The 20,314-nt window shown below is 37.8% G+C and overlaps 1 protein-coding gene across 2 annotated transcripts in view; it reads left to right on the top strand.

Moving 5' to 3' along the window:
* Positions 1-18,093, top strand: part of fbxo9 (F-box protein 9) — a 36,483-nt gene extending 18,390 nt beyond the window's left edge. Inside the window, exons 4-13 of one of the 2 annotated variants that reach the window (XM_064324493.1) lie at positions 2,389-2,446; positions 3,264-3,348; positions 5,253-5,383; positions 8,930-9,044; positions 12,324-12,442; positions 13,156-13,246; positions 13,331-13,426; positions 13,514-13,607; positions 13,716-13,867; positions 17,592-18,093. In XM_064324493.1, the coding sequence (XP_064180563.1) occupies positions 2,389-2,446; positions 3,264-3,348; positions 5,253-5,383; positions 8,930-9,044; positions 12,324-12,442; positions 13,156-13,246; positions 13,331-13,426; positions 13,514-13,607; positions 13,716-13,867; positions 17,592-17,700 (1,050 nt within the window). In that variant the 3' untranslated portion in view covers positions 17,701-18,093. Of the gene's footprint in view, positions 1-2,388; positions 2,447-3,263; positions 3,349-5,252; positions 5,384-8,929; positions 9,045-12,323; positions 12,443-13,155; positions 13,247-13,330; positions 13,427-13,513; positions 13,608-13,712; positions 13,868-17,591 lie in introns of both variants that reach the window. The other variant, XM_064324492.1, reaches the window with a different exon arrangement.
* The last annotated feature ends 2,221 nt before the right edge of the window (positions 18,094-20,314 follow it).

Raw genomic sequence — 20,314 nt, 5'->3', positions numbered from 1 at the left:
GCATAATTTCAGATAGACTGCCATACATTATTTATATTCTGTAGAAGAATAATTGGTCAATATGTTATGTTGTTGCAGTTGAGGCTAAAAGTTTACATACAGCTAGGCTAAAGATATTAAAACTCTGCACATTTCATGTTACCATACATTTCTTTTGGCAAGTCAATTAGGGCATCTACTTTGTTCATATCAGAGGTAATTTTAAAACAATCAATTGGAGACAGATTTATTTCAGCTTTATTTCACTATATCAGAATTCCAGTGGGTCAAACGTTTACATACACCAAGTTGACTGTCTCTTTAAACAGTCTGGAAGATTCCAGAAATTGATTTTATGACTTTTTAGAAGCTTCGGATTGGCCAATTTTCATAATTAGAAGTTAATTTGGAGTTAATTGGCACCTGTGGCTGTATTTAAGGGCCTTTAAGGGCTTTAGAGCCACTGCTTTTTTGTCCTTGATACCATGGGAAAATCCAGGCAACTCAGCCAAGACCTCAGAAAAAAATAGTGGACCTCCACAAGTCTGGTTCCTGCTTAGGAGCAATTTCCAAACAACTGAAGGTACTGCGAGCATCTGTACAAACAATTGTATGCAAATATAAAAATCTTGGGACCACACTGCATCATTCAGGAAAGAGGCACAAATTAATTCCCCGGGCTGAACAAACTTTGGTCTGAAAGGTTCACCTGAACCCCAAGACAACAACAAAGGTACTGGTGAAGGAGTTGGAGGCATCAGGTACCAAAGTATCTGCATCCACCATTAGGAGAATCCTACATCGCCATGGCCTGAAAGGCTGTTGCGCAATGAAGAACCCCCTAGTCCAAGGCCGGCATAAAAAAGCCAGAATGAAGTTTGCAGGTGATCACCAGGAGGCAGTGAAGTGTTCTCTGGTCAGATGAAACAAAAAATTGAACTGTTTGGCCATAATGATCAGCGCTATGTATGGAGGGAAAAGGGTGAGGCTTTTAAACGGAAGAACACCATGTGAAGCATGGGGGTGGCAGCATCATGTTGTGGGGGTGTTTTGCTGGAAAAGGGGCTGGTGCACTTCAGGCAATAGATGGTATCATGACAAAATACTAATTTTTGTGGAAATACTGAATCAACACCTCAAGACATCAGCTAGAAAGTTAAAACCTGTTCACAACTGGGTTTTCCAGCAGGACAGTGATCCTAAGCATACCTCCAAAGTTGTAACAACGTGGCTTAAAGACAACACAGTGAAGTATTGGAGTGGCCATTACAAAGCCTTGACCTGATTCCCATAGAAAATTTGTGGACTGAACTGAAAAAGCGTGTCCGAGCAAGGAGGCCCACAAACATGACTGACTTATACCAGTTCTGTCGGGAGGAATGGGCAAAAATTCCGGCAAAGTATTGTGAGTAGCCTGTGGAAGACTACCCAAAGCGTTTGAATCAATTAATTAAGCATTAAAAGGCAATGCCACCAAGGACTAACAAAGTGTATGTAAACTTCTGACCCACTGAAAATCTGATATAGTACATAAAAAGCTGAAATAAATCTGTCTCATAGCTATTATTGTGAAATTACCTTTTATGAAAATAAAGCAGATACCCTATTTGACTTAACACACGAAATATATGGTAACATGAAATGTGTGGAGTTGTGAAAAATTGAGTTTGAATGTCTTTAGCCTAGGTGTACCTAAACTTTTGGCCTCAACTGTACATACGTACTTCCTTTTACTGTTGTAATAAGAAAGAAGGGTTCGCAGAAATTGCATCTTCTGAAAACTTCTTTTGATTACAGGCAATGAACAATGAACAATATCCAGAATTCTATACAACAATATATGCAGAATATTTCATACTAACTCATCCATTAAACAGAAGATGTGCCAAACTAAATGAGCGAAAGAATCTTCTACTACTCCTTCAAACGAATAAGCGGTGTTTCCCCTAGAATATTTTAATTCTATCCTTGGCCGTAGAACCATCTGAAACCTGTTTTACTGCAAGTTAGGCTAGGCCTTGTATTAGGAAGTAAATGCTGTCCAGCAACTTCTAATTTTTAGCAAAAATGTTATCTGTTATGTTCCCCTAATAATTGCGTAAATATTCTGTGCATTTTACTCATTTCTCGCTAGCTATTAAGGTGTAAACTATTTATCAAGGTATTCCTCTGCTAATCCCTAAGTACTTTGTGTAGTTATGTAGTTTTCCATCTACATCCATTTCCTTCCTTCTTTATCCAGTGTTTTACTCTTCATTTTTGTGATAATTGATAGGGACAAGAATATGATTCTTTGTTCTTTAAATTGGATGTTGGAGAGATCACCAATGGTACTATAAAGGTGTTCCTTGGTGTTCTAGTCCAGTCTTTGTTCATCTCTATTGCTGATTTATTTTGGATATTTTTCAGGCCAGGGAGCTGTTCCTCAAAGCAGTGGAAGAAGAGCAGAATGGAGCTGTATATGAAGGCAGGTTTTATTACCTTTGCAGTGAAAACAGTATTTATTGAGTATTTGTTGGTTTTGCATTTCATTTGTTTCCAACTAGATGCTGTGAAAGGTTCATATTTTCAAGATAAGGGAGGGTCTCTCATAATTCTGCTTGTCTTGGCTGATCAAAATAATATTGTTTTGATTTTTTTGAAAATAAATAAATAAATACATAAATAAATATTTATGTATTACATATTGTTTTTTTAGTCAAAATGTTACTATTTGTGGACCTTGTGGAATACCTAATCACTTTTGGAATATGGAAAAGGAACATCACAAGGAAACCTTTCAAAAGTGGGGAAATTGCATGTAGATTTTAGTGCCGAAAAATAAAATAAAAATTAATCAAAATTTGTGATCGGTTGAATACTACAATGGGATTTAACAAATAAAGCCATCTTTCAAATGCCATTGTCCTGCTTACTTTAATATCAACAACCAGCTTTTCGCAATGGTCTTCAATCCTGACACTGATCTCATTTTCCCTTTTTACCTTTAGAAATATATCAAAATAAAGATCAAAGAGTAGATGAGTAGATTTCACTCATTTTATCCTCCCTAGCTACATATTGAACCGTAGTTACGTGAATCTTTTTATTTATTTTCAGATCTAGACTTGTTCAAAGTAGATGAACTTCTTTCAATTTTCCATTTGTTCATTCTTTTTCATCAAGGGAAATTATAAATCCCATTATGAAATAAATTTTATTGTCAATTAACAATGTGTCTACAAAGTGCTTGGGGGGGAATGAAATTTAGTAAAAATGACAATTCAAACTTTTTTAAATTTCAGCTATCAAGTACTATCGCATGGCAATGCAACTTGTGCCGGATATTGAGTTTAAAATAAACTACAGCCGCTCGCCTGATCCAGACAAGTGAGTATATTCTCTTTTTCAATTCTGGAGTATTTACAGAGATGCCACTTTCAGAATTGAAATGTGTAGATGCCTATAGTTTTGCAATGTGAAATCAATCTTTTTTATTTTTTATTTTTTAACTTGTCCTTTTTTAACCACATACTTGTACAATGTGGCTAATTTGTCATTAAGTTCCAAATTAAATGGTGGCTCTTCTGTGGCTTTGAATTCAATATGTCTGCTATCTAATTAGACAGTTGTGTACACAGGGGGCAACAACTCTCCTCTGTGAGTGAAGCGTTTTACCCCAGTGGCTACTGCAATGCCTGGTTGCAAAAAGAACTTGAAACCCTGCCCACCCAATGTTAAGTCAATGGGGAAAGCCTGAAAAGAGGCAAATTTTCTCTGAGGAAATATAAAGTCAATACATTCTTTACACAAGAAATGATGGTTTAACTAGTTAATCACATCCCTTGTAATGTCTCCCCTGGGTCTCATTTTTAAAAATAATTCTGCCAAAATTCCCAAATCTGGGTTAATTTCAGTGCGTGCAATGTGGCTTGTCCTACTACCGTATGACCATATAAGGATTTCCCCATCCTCGCAGCCAGGCAGAGTGCTTCAGTGGCAGGTGTGATGCTGTGTCGTTTTATTCCGATTAGCTAGCTACATACGATCTCACCATTTAAAAGTCCAAGGTCCAAAAGTGTTGTGTGCTGCGTTCAGTGGTACTAACCACTATACTAAGGATTCTTCTCTCCAGTTCTTTCGGTTAATACATTTGAGACATTTTCAGATAAACAATGTTCTATGTCAAAACGTGATTTCTGACCAGTTTGGGGTTTCAGTTGATTCTCATAAAGTCTCGTCTTTTATAATTTGTATATGTTGTTGGTGAAATCAGATTTGTAAGCAGTTTTGAAGCTTCTTTAAGAAGACAAGCTAGTGGGATTTACTTATTTAGGGGAGCAAGCTTACTGTCTTGCTATCGATCTATCTATCTATCTAGCTAACTTGCTAGCTAGTTATCTTGTGATATATCTATCTAGCTATCTAGAGTTCTGTTATCTATCTGTCTATATAACTAGCGAGCTAGTTAGCTAATGATCTGTTTTATCTATTTTTCTATGTAAATATCTTAACACTAAACATATCTTGCACAATTAACTTTTTTGAAATGTTACGGTAGTACGGTTCTGTGGTTGCAAGGCCACGCTTGTTGTCCAGACGTGGGCGTTTCTAATTACCATGTAAGGTAGTCGGGGTGGATTTTCCTGTAGTCGTGGACTCCAGTCTTTCACTCCACTGTGCTTGCGTTGGTTGCAACGGGCAATGTGGCTGCGCCCTAATTTGGGCTTCATGCGCCAGTGAGCACTAACCATAGCAAATCAGTGGGTGACATCATGAAGCACTTCGTCCATATTTTTATACGGTCTATGTGTGTACACCATTGTTCAAAAAACACTGTTGCAAGTTGTCAGTGTGTGCACTTTAGCAAGTGCAACATTTATGAAGCCTAATTAAAATACAACTGTTGCATAGAGACACAGTGTCCATGCAACAGTTGTGTCATACTAAAGTTCCTGAAATAGTTTGCTGTTAAAAATTAGTTTCTAAACATCACCATGTTGCCTTGTGACAAAATAGTAGTGTTTGGAATGAAAATAAGCATTATTGGCATGATGAAAAAGGTTTGTTCAGATTAAATCAAACTATAAACACTGATTACTGAGTCGTCGCCCAAATCTGTATTTTCTGTAGTTTCAGAATGTACATGCTTCAAAAAAACGGCTTTCCTTTTTTCAAATTAAAATCTGCAAAAGTGATAAATGGGAAGGGGAAGACAATTTCTTTTTGATATAGACTTTGGTTGTGGTCAAAGGTGTCGATGCTTGACTAGTGTAAACCTCTCTTTTTTCCAGCACGGAAGACAAAGAAAGAGATGGTGAGATTGCTGACCTGCTCACCTACTTTCAGCAGCAGCTCACTCTGCAGGACATGTCCCTGAAGATATGTGAGCCTGAAGTGGAAACAACGCAGGTGCACATTTCAGGTATTCACAACAGCTACACCTTAACTCTCTAAGAAGTGATGACACATCAAGAGAGGCATTAGGAGCAGAACATTTGATATTTTTTTATGGAATTTGCATGTTTCCATGTGCTTGATTTAAGAGGGTATTTACTGAAAATAATTATGCAAGGGAAACAACTGCTGAAAACCAATTTAAATATTGCTAACAACTAGTTATGGTTTGGTTTGCAGTAAGAAAAGGTTCTAAACAAGTGTCAGGTTGCTGTTAAAGGCAGTGAAGAGATTTAAGCACTGGACTGATATGTTCCCATTTCTTAGTTCTAGCAAGGACCCTAGCAGCTGCATTTTGTAAGTTGTAGACGTTTCAAGGCTGAGCTGGTGCAACCTGACGGTACAATGTTACAATAATCAAGCAGAGAGGATACAAATGCATGAACCATTTTTTCAGCATCCCGGGGGGACAACATCTTCCTTAATTTAGATATGTTCTTTAGGTGGAAGAAGGCCACTTGTATGATATTATTAATGTGGGCCTGAATGGAGAGATCTGAATCAAAAGTTACGCCAAGGTTTTTAACAGCTGCTTTGAAGGAGACAGAGAAGCCAATTATATATGAGGAAAAATGGAGGAACTTATCTCTAAGAGATTTCGGAGCTACTGTGAGCATCTCAGTTTTATCAGAATTCAACGTGAGGAAATTCTGGTTCATTCAAGCCTTTAAGACAGGTCTCTAACTTGGCTAGCGGATCAACTTCACCTGGTTTAAAAGATATATAAAGTTGCGTGTCATCTGCATAGCAGTGGTAGATAACACCATGACTGCTTATGATGCCCCCAAGAGGAAGCATGTACAAGGGAAAAAGCAAGAGACCCAACACAGATCCTTGGGGTACTCCAAAGTTTACCCTGGAATACTCAGAGGAATTAGTATTTACCCTGAAATCTGTCAGTGAGAGGATTTAAACCACATAAGGGCTTGTCCAGTGACACTAACTGATTTTTCTAACCTATGGAGGAGGATATGGTGGTCTATTGTATCAAAAGCAGCACTCGGGTCAAGCAGAACAAGAACAGAGATACATCCTCAATCAAGGGAGAGAAACAGATCGTTCAATACTCAGGCAAGGGCTGTCTCAGTACTATGATTCTTCCTAAAACCAGACTGAAAGCTCTCATACACATTATCCTGTAGGAAAGAAGAGAGTTGTTGTTCTACACATTTCTCAAGAACCTTTGATAGAAATTGGAGATTTGAAATTGGTCTGTTGTTAGCCAGGTCTGTCTGGTCCAAATTTGATCTCTTGATTTCTGCCTTTTTAAAAGATATGAGAACATAGCAGTGAAGAGTTCATTATGTTAAGAACTGGTTTGCTAAGAACCGGCAATAGCTCCTTCAGTAGCTTTGCAGGAATGGGATCAAGAGTGCAGGTGGTTGATTTAGCAGTAGAAACTAGTTTGATTAGTTCACTCAGTTGTATGGGAGTAAAGGATTCCACTCGTTCTATGTTTCTTGGAGGTGGGTCTGTGATATTGATAAAGCTGTTGTTGGCTAGTGTAGAGGCAGATATATTTTCTCTAATTCCTATTATTTTACTGCTAAAGAATGTCAAGAAATCATTACTTCTACAAGAAGCTGGAATTTGAGGTTTAGTTGCTGCATGGTTTTTAGTTAGATCAGCAACTGTTTTGAATAGGAATTGGGGATTATGCTTATTTTCTTGTATAAGCTTTGAAAATTAAGCAGACCTTGCATTAGAGAGAGAATGTTTGTAGGCACCAAGACTCTGCTAGGTGATATACCTGCAGATTAGTGGAATGCCGCTTGCGTTCTAGTTGGCGAGACTTTTTAAGAGCCCGTGTATGGTCAGTATACCAACGTGCAAATCTCTTCTCAATAACATTTTTACTTTTCAATGGAGCAACTACATCAAGGGTTTTATGTAGTGCAATAGCCAATCCCTCTGCTAGATTATCAATAGACACGGAGCTGAAACATCTAAATCAAAGTATTCCGAAATTGTTTCAATAAAGTTTGTAGTAGTGTTAGTCGTAATAGTGCGGCCTAAATATATTTTAGGTTCAGATTCTATGGGGTGAGCCAACTGTAGGTTTAGTGTTATAAGAAAATGGTCAGACAAAATAGGGTTATGTGGGTAGATTACAACATCACTAACATCAACACCAAAATTTAGACCAGATCTAAAGTGTGACCACAACAATGTGTGAGACCGACAACTTTTTGAGTGAAGCCGATGGATTCTAAGATATTCACAAATGCAGATGTAAGAGGATCATCTGCATTTTCAGAGTGCAGGTTAAAGTCACATAACATCAGCACATTGTCATAGCTTATAGTTAAGTGAGAGAGGAATTCTGCAAAGTCATGAACAAAGCTAGAGTATGGGCCAGGAGGTCTGTAGACAGTCACTAATACGAAGGACTGAGATAAAAGGCAATGCCTACCATCATTGGGCTAGGAAAGGTTCGTTAATAACACTTCAAAGGAATCTAATTTATAATCTGGTTTTGGAATTGCAAGGTCATTGTAAATAGTAGCAACACCACCGCCTCTCTGACAGAGACGGGGGATTTGATTATGTATCTCCAGGTGGTGAGGACTCATTTAAGGAAAGGTTCTCATCCACTTTCAGCCATGTTTCAGTGAGACATAATGCATTAAGACCATAATCAGTGATTAGTTCATTCACAAGAGCTGCTTTAGAATTAAGGGATCTTATGTTTAGTAATCCAAGTTTCAAAATATTATTTCTGGAATTAATGACAGTATGGTTTGTCTCAATATTGATCAAATTTTTGTAGCAAACTTTACAGTTTTTAGAATTAAGATTAATTAGAGTACAGGGCACATCAAGCAATTCAATAGTGTAAATTGTATTCTGTAGTACAAGTGGTAGGTTATTCATTTAAAAAATATTTGCAAGTTCCCCACTTTGTAAAGTAAGCCCCTTGATGTGCGGCAAACAAGAAAGGTAAGTAAAGGTGTAAAATATAATGAAGTGCCATGAAACCTGCTTATACGCTATATTCCTGAAGGCTGTAACATATAGCTGTAACATGAACAACACATCCTATATGCCGTTACCTAACTTAATACCTAAAAATATTTGTTTGAGAATATGGGCATGCTGTAGGGGCAGTCTAGTGCGCAGTCTGCTGAAGGTGAGACCAGCCCCTGAGAACACGCGCTCAAATGGCCCTGATATAATTTAGCAAATAATGTTTTGCTAATGCTGCCGTGACTTGTCAACTTTCCACCAGTCGAGGGGATATGTGTCTAACAACGGAGAAATGTCTCTCTAATATACAATCTAATTTCCAACGTAAGGTTATTCATTGATATGGTTTATTGAAATTTAACAATTTATTCAATAAAATTAATCGATAAATGTTCTTATTAATGATTAACAGTTTATCATTTAACATCCCTAATGGCCATCGTCATTTATTTTTCTCAGTGGCTTTCTTTCAAGAAGATAATGGTTGCTCCTCCTTTGAATGTTCTGCATGTGTGTCTTTACCCCTTGACTATGCTTGTGTCTATAGCTCTGCCCACAGAGGTGCTCATGTACATCTTCCGCTGGGTTGTGTCCAGTGAGCTGGACCTGAGGGCCTTGGAGCAGCTCTCCCTGGTCTGCCGGGGCTTCTACATCTGTGCTAGGTATGGTTTTGTGATTCTTGGGAAGAAACCTTATGAAATTACTGCCTGTAATGTGCTGACAAAAAGAATCATCTGAATTATCGTAATGTTACTTTTAAATTGTATTATAAAGATGAGATGTCTGATGCAAAGCTATGTCCATGTGATAATTTCTTTGACTTTGTGGGGACTGTGCTTTTTTTTTTTTTTTTTTGCTAAGCAGTGATATTATATTTACAGGCCGGAGCATGGCATGTTGTGAGCTGTTGCATTGGCAAAATGGTATTTTTGGCATAGATTTTGATGCACCTGTGTTATCTGGTAATTTCTTGACATGCCATGCACCAAAGTAGGTGGAGAGTCACTGCTGGGGAGTGTTTAAGTCAAAACAGAGAAGCGGATTATTTTTGTGATATGCTGTAGACCAGACCAGGTCTACAGCATAAAGCGCAGTCATAGGGCAAATTTGCTAATTTTGGGGATTACCCATGCAATCGGCTATTATAATTATCATTTTAATTTCTGTATTAATTGTTTATGGCTGTTCTTGTACTTCATTGTGGTGCCTAGGGTACTGTATTTCGTTCTTTTTCTTACTCCCGTCTGTAATGAGAAGAATAACAATAAACGCAACTTGAACAATCTTTTCATTTTATTTGACTAGTTAAAATGATAGCTACAGTATTGGCACAAATCATGGATAGACTGCATTTATAATTTGAGTTTAACGATTAATGCAATATTTTGCAACAATCTCTCTTTCTGGCCTAGTAAATTTAGATTCCAGGGTCCAAGCAGCTGGTGCAACATGTCACTGGAATCAGTCATGTCCCCGCTCATTGAACAGGGGGATGGCAAACTCAGACTTCTTGATAAGTTACTTGCCAGTTTATTTGTACCCATGCAATCTTTTTAAAGTTAGTGGCAGTTTACTGTATTTTCTCTTTCTTCCGTTGTCAGCGTGTTCAACAGCAATATGTACAGTTCTTTTACAATTTGTAAGGTTCGACACTGATAAAATAGAATTCGCCCATGCATACAGTTGAGGCCAAACATTTACATACAGCTAGGCTAAAGACATTCAAACTCAATTTTTCACAACTCCACATATTTCATGTTACCATACATTTCCTGTGTTAAGTCAAGTAGGGTATCTACTTTATTTCCATTAGAGGTAATTTCAGAATAATTGCTAAGAGGCAGATTTATTTAAGCTTTTATGTACTATATCAGATTTTCAGTGGGTTACATACACTTTGGTAGTATTTGGTGCCATTGCCTTTTAATTGCTTTGTAACTTGAATCAAACGCTTGGGGTAGCTTTCCACAAGCTTCTCACAATACTTTGATGGAATTTTTGCCCATTCCTCCCAACAGAACGGGTGTAACTCAGTCAGGTTTGTGGGCCTCTTTTCTCGGACACACTTTTTCAGTTCAGTTTTCTATGGGATTCAGGTCAGGGCTTTGTTATGGTCACTCCAGTACTTCACTTTGTTGTCTTTAAGCCATTTTGTTACAACTTTGAAGGTATGCTTAGGATGCTTAGTTTGAGCAACACCAAACTTTTCTTTTACTGCTGTGAATGGGATCATTGACATTGTATGATCTTCCCTGGTTTTATTTCTTAGTTATAGCATGGTGTATTTAAGCTATAGGTTTAATGGGAAATTAAAAGTGGCCATAAGCATTTAGGTAGTTTTTTATTTGAATTCTGATGGAAGGAAATTAGAACAAATTTTTCTTATTTGAGATTTGTTCAAACTCAGTTTTTGAAATGAAGTGACTGCCCAACTCTGCTGCTCCCATAAAAGAATATCAGGGTTCGTACGGTCATGAAAAACCTGGAAAAGTCATTGAAATTTAAAATGCAATTTCCAGGCCCTGGAAAAGTTATGGAAAATAATATTTTTTGAAAAGTTTTGGAAAAGTAATGGAAACACAGCTAAAGTTGCATCAAATATAACTACTAATTAATCCAATCATAAAAATAGTATGTATAGTAGTAAAACGTAAATTGTCACGTAACCTTCGCGGTATTTTGGTGGTGTGAGAAGTTAATTCAGTCTGGCTCAGTCTGCTTACTGGCACGCTTCTGCTAATGTAGCAGTTAGTAAACGTAGGCCCTACTGTGCCGACAATATGCCAGGGAAGTGCAGCTTCAATAATATATCAGGGCTCGAAATTAACTTTTTTACTTCGTAGCACTGTACCAAAATGTAAGGAGCACCAACAATATATGCAATAGGTTTTTTATTGATAAAAAACGACAATATAACAGTACGGTTTACAAGTAACAATTAAACTGTCAAGCATAAATTGTGTCGACTCTTCAAGGAATTACGTGTTATGCATTCAAACGACAAAGAGCTTCTCCTCACATTAATACCGCTAATTAAATCAACCGCCAGTAAACTGCATCGGAGAAATGAGCTGTTTCAAACGGGTCGCTACACAAAACACTAAGTTACCGTTTTAAAAAAATGCCGTAATCGTGCGCTTCAACTTTCCAGCTTTCTATAACGCTAATAAATTGAACATAAACTTTTGTCGTTAGGTAACATTAGTTAACGCGTTAGCTCTTTGTGTCGCGTGACAGTGGAGTGCAGCGAAAGGGAGTGATTGAAGGCTAATATTAACCAATTTAAAATCAGCATTAAAGGTAAGAATTGGTTACGATTGGTTAGAAGGGTTACCGTCAGCTCCCAAGGCACATACTGAGTGTATTAACTAGCGAATGTACAGAGAAAGACGTTCGACTGGAAAAACTGACAAAAATGTTAAACTATTCGAATTAAAATATGAGAGAATGTATCTAAGTGTGTCTGTCTGGTGTTCATTTGTTTTAGAGAGGCACCATATGTTTCAGATGCAGACCTAATTTTACTTAGTGTTACAATAAATAATTTTAAATTGTCCCGCTGAGATAAAGTCATTTGTTTTGGTCATGGATATTCAGTTAAAGGTTGTGGAGAAGTCATGGAAAAGTCATTGAAAATCATTGGTGAAAAAGTGTATGAACCCTGGAATATGTTGTGAGAAACAGCTGATTAATACTTCCTTATCCTCATCTTCCATTGTATTGACTTGGTAAAATTGTCGAACAGAATGGTGAAAACTTTGTCATCCTTCATTTATACATGAGCCATGGTCCTTGACCTGAACTTCTTCAGAACATATCAATGAATAGTGTGGACAACATACAAGTTGTGTAAATCAAGCAGGCCATTTACTGAGTATATGAATGATGTACTGTAATGTGAATTGTGTTTCTGTTGAGCCATTTAGTGTTGTCCTTTCCAGAGACCCAGAAATTTGGCGCTCAGCTTGTCTTAGAGTGTGGGGACGGGGCTGTACCAAGATGATTCCCTTCAGTTCCTGGCGGGAGATGTTTTTGGAGAGGCCTCGTGTGCGCTTTGATGGTAATTAGAAACTGAATTTATTTCACCGTAAGGAGAAAAGGTTGAAACACGTTTTCAATGTACAGAAATGCCAGGGTATTCAAGCATGCAAAGCACTATCTGTTAATTAACACTTGCAAAATGTAGGCCTTCCATTAAAGGTGTAAGCTAAAGGTATGGTCATTCAAAACTTATGTGTCACAAGAAATTCTGAATCAGTTATTCAGCTGTGTGGCGCTTAAAAATTGGGAAAATGCCTACACTATATATTTGAACAATTGTCTGCATCCAGAACAATTGTCTGCACACATTGTGGTGTGGTGTGGTGTGGTGGAAACCCTGAAAAGTGCCAAACACTTGGTGCTGTATAGGTATGAGGCCTGCCCCGCCAAGCCATTACTTGGCAGATGGTATACTTGCCATCCTAATATACTACTATTATTGTAGTCCATATTGAGTAGTCCATTTTGGGAAATACAGTGGTGTAAAAGCACAGTAAACTGAGCTATTCTGAAACAATACTATATTTTATTAGTTCAATCCTTTATGTTTATACATGTCCATTGATAACAATTTTAATACATTAATACTTTGAAGCTAAACCACATGGTTATTCCAATTACTTCATAAAACCAAACATCGTACACTGTAAAACTTTTTTTTTTGTTGATATTTCTCATTTCTAATATTACAAGCTCAGTTCAAGCTGATGGTGGCTCTGATCATCTGAACAGGTGTATACATCAGCAAAACAACATATATTCGCCAAGGAGAGGAATCCCTGGACGGATTCTACAGAGCATGGCATCAAGTTGACTACTATAGGTAGGACAGCAGTTGAAATTTAGATGTCATCACATAAAAATGATCTACATGGTGGTTATCATTGGAATGGATGTGTGTGTGCAGGTACTTGCGTTTTTTTTCTGATGGCCAAGTGATGATGCTGACCACACCTGAGGACCCACTCACCATCGTTCCTCGTTTACGCAGCAGGAACCCCAGGTATTAAGGTTGTTTATAATTGCTTACAATCGCTTATAATCACTTGAGTCTGATTGTCTACGTGTTGTATTCTGCTTCTTTTCTTAGGGGAGACTCTGTAATGTTTGGTCATTTTCGTCTGTCCCAGGACACAGACAATCAAACCAAAGTTTTTCTTGTTGTTTCCAAGAAAAAAGAAGAGGTATGTATCTGTAACAGAGGTTCATACCTGTGTGCTTTTATGCATCTGCATGCTTGATGTGACTGATTTCGAAATGGCTGAAACTTTGTTGTGTATGTGTGACAGAAGGTGGCAGAGTATCAGAAGAACAAGTTCTACCGGCGGAGCCCGGGGTCGGATTCAGATCACAGTTTCCATGTAGGACTGCAGCTGTCCTCTGGGGGGTGCCAGCGCTTCAGTAAGCTGGTGTGGATCCACCACTCCTGCCACATTACCTACAGGTAGGGATGTTGCAATTAACTGTTTTCACTATTCACCACGCTTAAAAATGTTTCCAGACCACAAGAATTTTAGAAGCTATGATATCTAGCTACAGTATACAGCATTCCATTTGCCATTGCCCTGTCAAAACTTGCACGTGAGCTGAATTTTTTCTGTGTGCGATGTGCCTGGCTGGCTAGTGGCTTGTTTGTGTGAGTCCCAAAGACGGTGGCTGTGAAAATTAGTGTACAGAGCGGAGACTGAAAATGGCAGAGCATTTTTGGATATCTAAAAAATTACCTGGGGCTTGTTGAAGAAGGCTGATAGCCTATCCATTTAGCAAAACATGCTGACGAAAAGTGGCTGCCAAAGAGTTAAACACATCTATAATGTTTCAGCATCTTAAAGATTGGGATCCATCCCTAAATGCCCAAGCAAGGTAAAAAATAAATAAAAACTAGCGGACGTTAGCTTAGTTTAGGGCTGACCTTAAACTGTTAACTCGAGTTTACTCAGGTTTATTGTTATGCGAGTTTACTTTTGTTTTCATTTGAGCAGGTTTTGCAGGGATACAGCATCGCTAAATTGCACCTACTTTTCCCCACCTTATATTTATGTTTTCAGTATAAAGTAGGCTTACAGGCTTTATTTGCAGGACCAAAAGAATGCAGTGGAAAAATACTGTGAGACGTTTAATTGTGTGTTTTGCTTAAGTTTTTTTTTCCTTCATAGTGTCACATAAAATTACCCCATAATAATTGTAAAACCATGATATTTCCTCGGACTGTAGTCGCACCATCAATCAATCTTGTTCCATGGGCCTCAGAAGTCGCATCGTCATTCCCTTTGAGTTCGTTAGCATTTTCGAAACTTCTGGATCAATTTCAACGTTTGTTTGTATATGAAAAAAGAATGTTTCTACCCATTTTTTATAATCTAAAATTTTTTGTGTAATTTAAAAAAGCAAATAGCTAACAGCTAAATGGTTAGCAACCTGTCACACAAATACATCACCACACACAGGGCTATATATAGAGTTAAGTGGTTTGATGTTACTCGTTTTTGTAATAAATTATAAAAAATCTTTTTACAGTTGTATATTGTAATTATCTTTGTTGTTATTGTTGAAGTTATTCAAGGACTCTATTAAAATTTCTTTGCTGGAAAATGGTAGCTTTGCCCGGCTTGAAAAGCCATTAGGCTAGCTGTGATGTAAATAACATCTCATAAAAAACATGTTTTCAACGTACAAAAATGCCAAGGTACTCACACATACAAGACATCCACCGTCTATAACTCTTTCATTTAAACTGGCCAAATCTAGGCCTGCTATTAAAAGTATTGATACCAAAATGATGCCAAGTTGCTGTACTATAAACAATATAGGCTATCTTGCCTCACCAAAATTAAATAAACTGTATTCCAAAGCGATGCTACCCAGTGTTCCTCAATTGTTTGTGTTGGGCCGTCAGTTCTGAATTTGGATATGTCTAGAAGGGAAAAAAAGAAAAACATTGCATCAACTCTCAATAGTGTCTCGACAATCCTTTTTGTTTAAATAAATTTGAGCAGTACAAAAGTTAATTCAATCCTCCTTTGTATTGCAACACGGTTCTAATGATTCAAGTGATTTAAACATACACAGTATTTCAAACATTACTGTTAATTCTTTCTTGCATGGCAATGTAGCATAGTAATATTGAAGCTCCTCTTCCAACAATCATTCAAATTCAGACTGGCATAATCATCCTACCATGGGGACCAGAACAACTGGGCATAACCTGAGGGAACTCAGTCTCTCCTCCCCTCCACTGTCTGCCACTATTGTCTCCTCCTCTGAACTGTATGTCTATTTCTTCTTCTCCTTTCAACATATAAACTTCTTGGCCTTGTTCAACTTCTCCACCTTGCTTTGTATTTTCCACTTTTCCTGCTACATCATCTGTGACTACCTCTGCTGTGTCTTCCTGATCCCTCCTCTTTGGGTGGAAGAAACTAGTGATGTCACCCTTTCTCTTCATATTTCATGCCTGTCAATAGTTTCTGAAATATTATGCAAATGCAAATTTAACATTACTGTTAACACTAAAACTACAACAATGCATTGGCCTACACTGTTGAACAGATGAAAGTTTCAGCTTTTTGATGATAACCGGATCATCTGTCTACTCAACATAGGCCTTAGCAAGATAACGTTACATTCAAATGATGCACATCAACTGACAGGGTTCGTTTAGAAGCATCAGGTCACAAATCATTAACGTTAACGCTAACATTATTTGATTAAAGAAAACAGGATAATTTACACTTTGCATGATTCATTAATTAGGCTACACTTCACTGATTACACATACCTTTAGTTTATTTCCTTGATAATTGACAGTCCGTCTTGAATTCTGAAATGCCCTCACGATTTCACCGTGTAGAAATCCCCAATTAGCACGGAGATGTTCAAGATACAGTTGTCCACCAATCATAGGTCGGAGCACCGGTTGCCCTTGACACCGACATTTGTTGAGAACATAGAATTAGAAATTGTATGGTTGAGAAGCTATGGGCGGAACCATTTTTCGAGGAAGGGTGATATGTGACATCTTCAATTCTAGAATTAACATTCAACGTTTACCGTAGCGACACTCGCATGAAACGTCACTGAAAGCGTATTTTAATAAAAATACGCTCACACACAAAACTGGGGTGGCATTAGGGGTGGCAAGACATTGTCGTTAGGGTGGCAGATGCCACCCTGTGCCACCCCAGTAGATCTGCCCCTGTTTGGCATAGTTTTTGTGTGTCGTCTACTAATGAAACTAAAACAAAGGGTTTCTGTTTTCAACTCTTACTTTGGTTGCAGGAGCAATGAATGTCTGAGTTGAACAATTTAGGCACGTTGGTGTGCCGACCACTAGGTGGTGTGCGCCAAGTGGTTAAAGTTTTGTGAATGAGGCCCATTGTGGAAAGGACAATCATGAGGTGTGAATTTTTTTATTTTAAATGGTTTGAAAATTGTTTTGTTTTTTTATCATTGACCAATTTATTTGTTTATAAATTCCCTATTTATTCAATTATTTTTTTAACTTTGGCACATTTAGCCCTCCATAGATTAAAGATACTATTAGACGTGCTTCAGACCCTTTTGACACAGAAGAAAAAAGGAGTTTTTGAGACTGTTTTGATACCGCACTTATGTCTGTGTGAACACGTTGCGACGGCTTTTAAAATACTTCATCGAAAACGCCTCTCCTGGTGTTTTCGAGGCGCCTCGACTACCGCATTTATCCTGTGGGAACGGAAAGCAGCATCGATGACTGCTTTCTGGGCGGCGTTCAAATTACGTTACAGATCTGCGTTCACGCGCACCTATCTCTCAACTGAAAAAATGGCATACAAAGGTTAACGTTATAGCTTTGGGCCTACATCAAGTGTGTTACTATTGTAACGGAACGTAAAAATTCATTCATTCACGAGAGTTGAGTTCTACTGTGTGTGAAAGGTAAAGACGGCTCGAATACCGCATTACAAATTCCTGTTACCGCATCAGAGGCGGCTCAGATGCGGTATTAGCTGTGTGAAAGGGGCTATACAGGTACAGAATCTGCAGTATTTTCAAGTGATAGTGGCTCAATATGTATTGTCTTTATAGTGACTGATCTTGAATTATCAGTATGCCTTGGTAAATAGTTGTAATGCATGTGAATTTTGACATGTTAATGGTAAGAAACATTTCATTGTGCTTGTTTCTAGGTCAACTGGGGAAACGGTGGTCACCGCTTTCAACATGGACAAGACTTACACACCTCTGTTCTTCGCACGTGTGAAGAGTTACACTGCATTTTCAGAAAATCCCCTGTAGGCCAACTGCCGGAAGAAAGATACTTCACAAAGTTCTCACACATGCATACACAGACAAACACAAACACACATGCACACGCATACATACATTTGCACCTCTTGTGGAACTCCCCTGCTCACGTCTTTCATGCTGGATGAAGATTTTGAGGAATGTATACAGATAATGGTGTGAATCTCTTAGCTTCCTTCACAGGTTGAAACTTTGAAATCCTTGAAAATTCTTGTCATATACGCATTAAGTGTTCTATGAGGCATAATGCTGAGAAATAATTTGTTGGTTGTGTGTTCTTGACTATTCTGAGCAATATCTATGTGCAAAAAGTGAATGGCATCACACACAGAATGGCATTAAATGTTGTCATTTTCATTGTACTATAAAATCAGTCCCAATGTACAGGATGCAAGAGTTGTCATTTATTCACCTAAATCCACTAAGTATTTTTGTGGGCTTCATTTATTGGTATGAAATGAAATGAGTAATTTCACAGTATGCACCCTTAAATGGAAAGTTACAGCTATATGTAATGGACATACAGTAAATGCATAATGTTTCATAACATGTTTTATTGCCAGACACTGACTTTATTAACCACTCGATTAATTTCTTACGGTGGTGTTTCTCATCCTAAAGGCAGACCACCCATTGCCATTAACTCCTTTGTGATGACAACAAATCAGGCCAATCTTCACCCTTTTAGAAGGTGTTCTATTTAAGGCTTTATAGCTCCAGATGTGAGCATCACAGAGACTTGGAAAATGGCTTAACCCCTTCGCGCAAGCCCCCTAGTGGTCAGCACACCGGCTTGCCCAGATTACTGAACTCAGACATTCAGTGCTACTGCAACCAAAGTATGAGTTAAAAACAGAAACGCGTTGTTTTAGTTTCATAAGTAGATGATACAGGACAACTATGCCGAATCCGGAGTTTCGCAGCGCCACCATTGTCGCTCTGGACGTTCATTTAGCACACCCCCCTCCCTGCAGTCTCATCTAAAAAACACCCCCCACCCTTGACATAATGGACAATATTGTCTATCCTGGCATTAATAAAAATATTCTTTCACCACTAAAAAATCGTATTCCGTCATAGCAACAAGATAAACCCGACAATAGCCCTAAGATATGCCTATACAGCAGTGAAAACGCTGCTCACTGAATAACGAAATAAACGAGAAAAAGTTTTTAAAAAATGATACCATGTCATTCTACAGTCAATATCTGGGGTTAAATATTGAATAAATATACAACCTTACCGTTGGTTTTATGCGGGGAGATGTCCCTTTTGAGACTGAGTGGTCATACATTGTTTTGGGCAATCCGTTTGTGAAATATACGCGCATTTGAGATGCCTGGGTACCTTCCGAAATAGCTGTGCGTAATACCACACGTGTTGTTTACGGCGTTGTCGCCCTTTTTAGTACAGTCTGCCGTGATTGACAATTCATTTATTCAGTAGGTGAGAGTATAAGCTTTCTAACGATGTATAACATGTCTTGCTTTTGTTTGCTTTTGGAATAGCGTTTTTTAGGTCAGCGTAACTGAAAATTTTCTTATGGCATTCACTTACACATTCACTCTGTGGTAGCAGTAAAAGACGTTGCTCCTAACGAAACGTGGTGAAGGATTTTTCGTAATTTCTCAGAAAATACTATTATTATTGAGGACTTCTGTGCATAGCTAAGCCATATGTTTGCTGATAGACCTAGCTGACATCGTTTTCTGTAGCAAAACAGAACCAAATAGAACAGTATCATTTATTTACTGTCTCTGTCTCCATCTACTGAACATAAGATTTCGTCATTGCTATGTAAGTATTACTGCTCAAAATACTTTGGTTGAGTGTCTTTAAATAGGTTAGTGGTATTATATAATGTGGATATTTCACTCTGTAATGTAAGCATTAGTTAGGAGTGTAATAGTTTTTGTGAAGCATGCAACGGTGATGACGTGAGAGTTGGAACACTGCCAAAACGTGGTGGACGGTTGAAAATTGTTTTCATGTCGTCCCATCCCCATACAAGAAAACATACGAGAGTACAGAGTATAGAAATACATACAAAAGTTAAAATACACATTTAGGTACTGTACCGCATTGTGTGACAAATATCTTTGCATTATTTTTTAAATCTGATAGCAATGTTCCATCTTAAACATTCATAAGGGGCTCATTTATATGCTTTATAATGGATAAAAAGCATTTTATTCATTTTTGGAGAGATTTTGTATGCGTTTCTGGACTTCTAGATATTTTAGACCACTGTACTGACGGAAAGCTCGTAATTCCCACTTGAAAATGATGCAACAGTGATTTTCTTGAGACAAAACAATTGATTTGCAGTGAAATATGTGAATATGTTGTGATTTACAGCAATGCATAATTTAGACATTTTGGATAGATTTGGAGATGCTGGGTACACTGCTTAGTTTTTTTTAGCTTCATAAATCTATAGTAGTTCTACATATCCACCCTTAGATTTTATGAACTTGTGGTCAAGAAGTTTTTAATCCAGCACGTATAGTTTAACCTGCTGTATATATGCAATCTCTCAGTATTTAATTGCAAACTAAAAAAGTGCAAATTCATTTTAGATTTTTTGTCTAGACAATTACATTTG

Source organism: Anguilla rostrata, chromosome 2 (assembly GCF_018555375.3).
Source record: "Anguilla rostrata isolate EN2019 chromosome 2, ASM1855537v3, whole genome shotgun sequence".
In the NCBI taxonomy this organism is placed as follows: domain Eukaryota; kingdom Metazoa; phylum Chordata; class Actinopteri; order Anguilliformes; family Anguillidae; genus Anguilla; species Anguilla rostrata.
The sequence above is the reverse complement of the archived record's forward strand: the minus strand, read 5'-3'. Positions and strand labels throughout refer to the sequence as shown.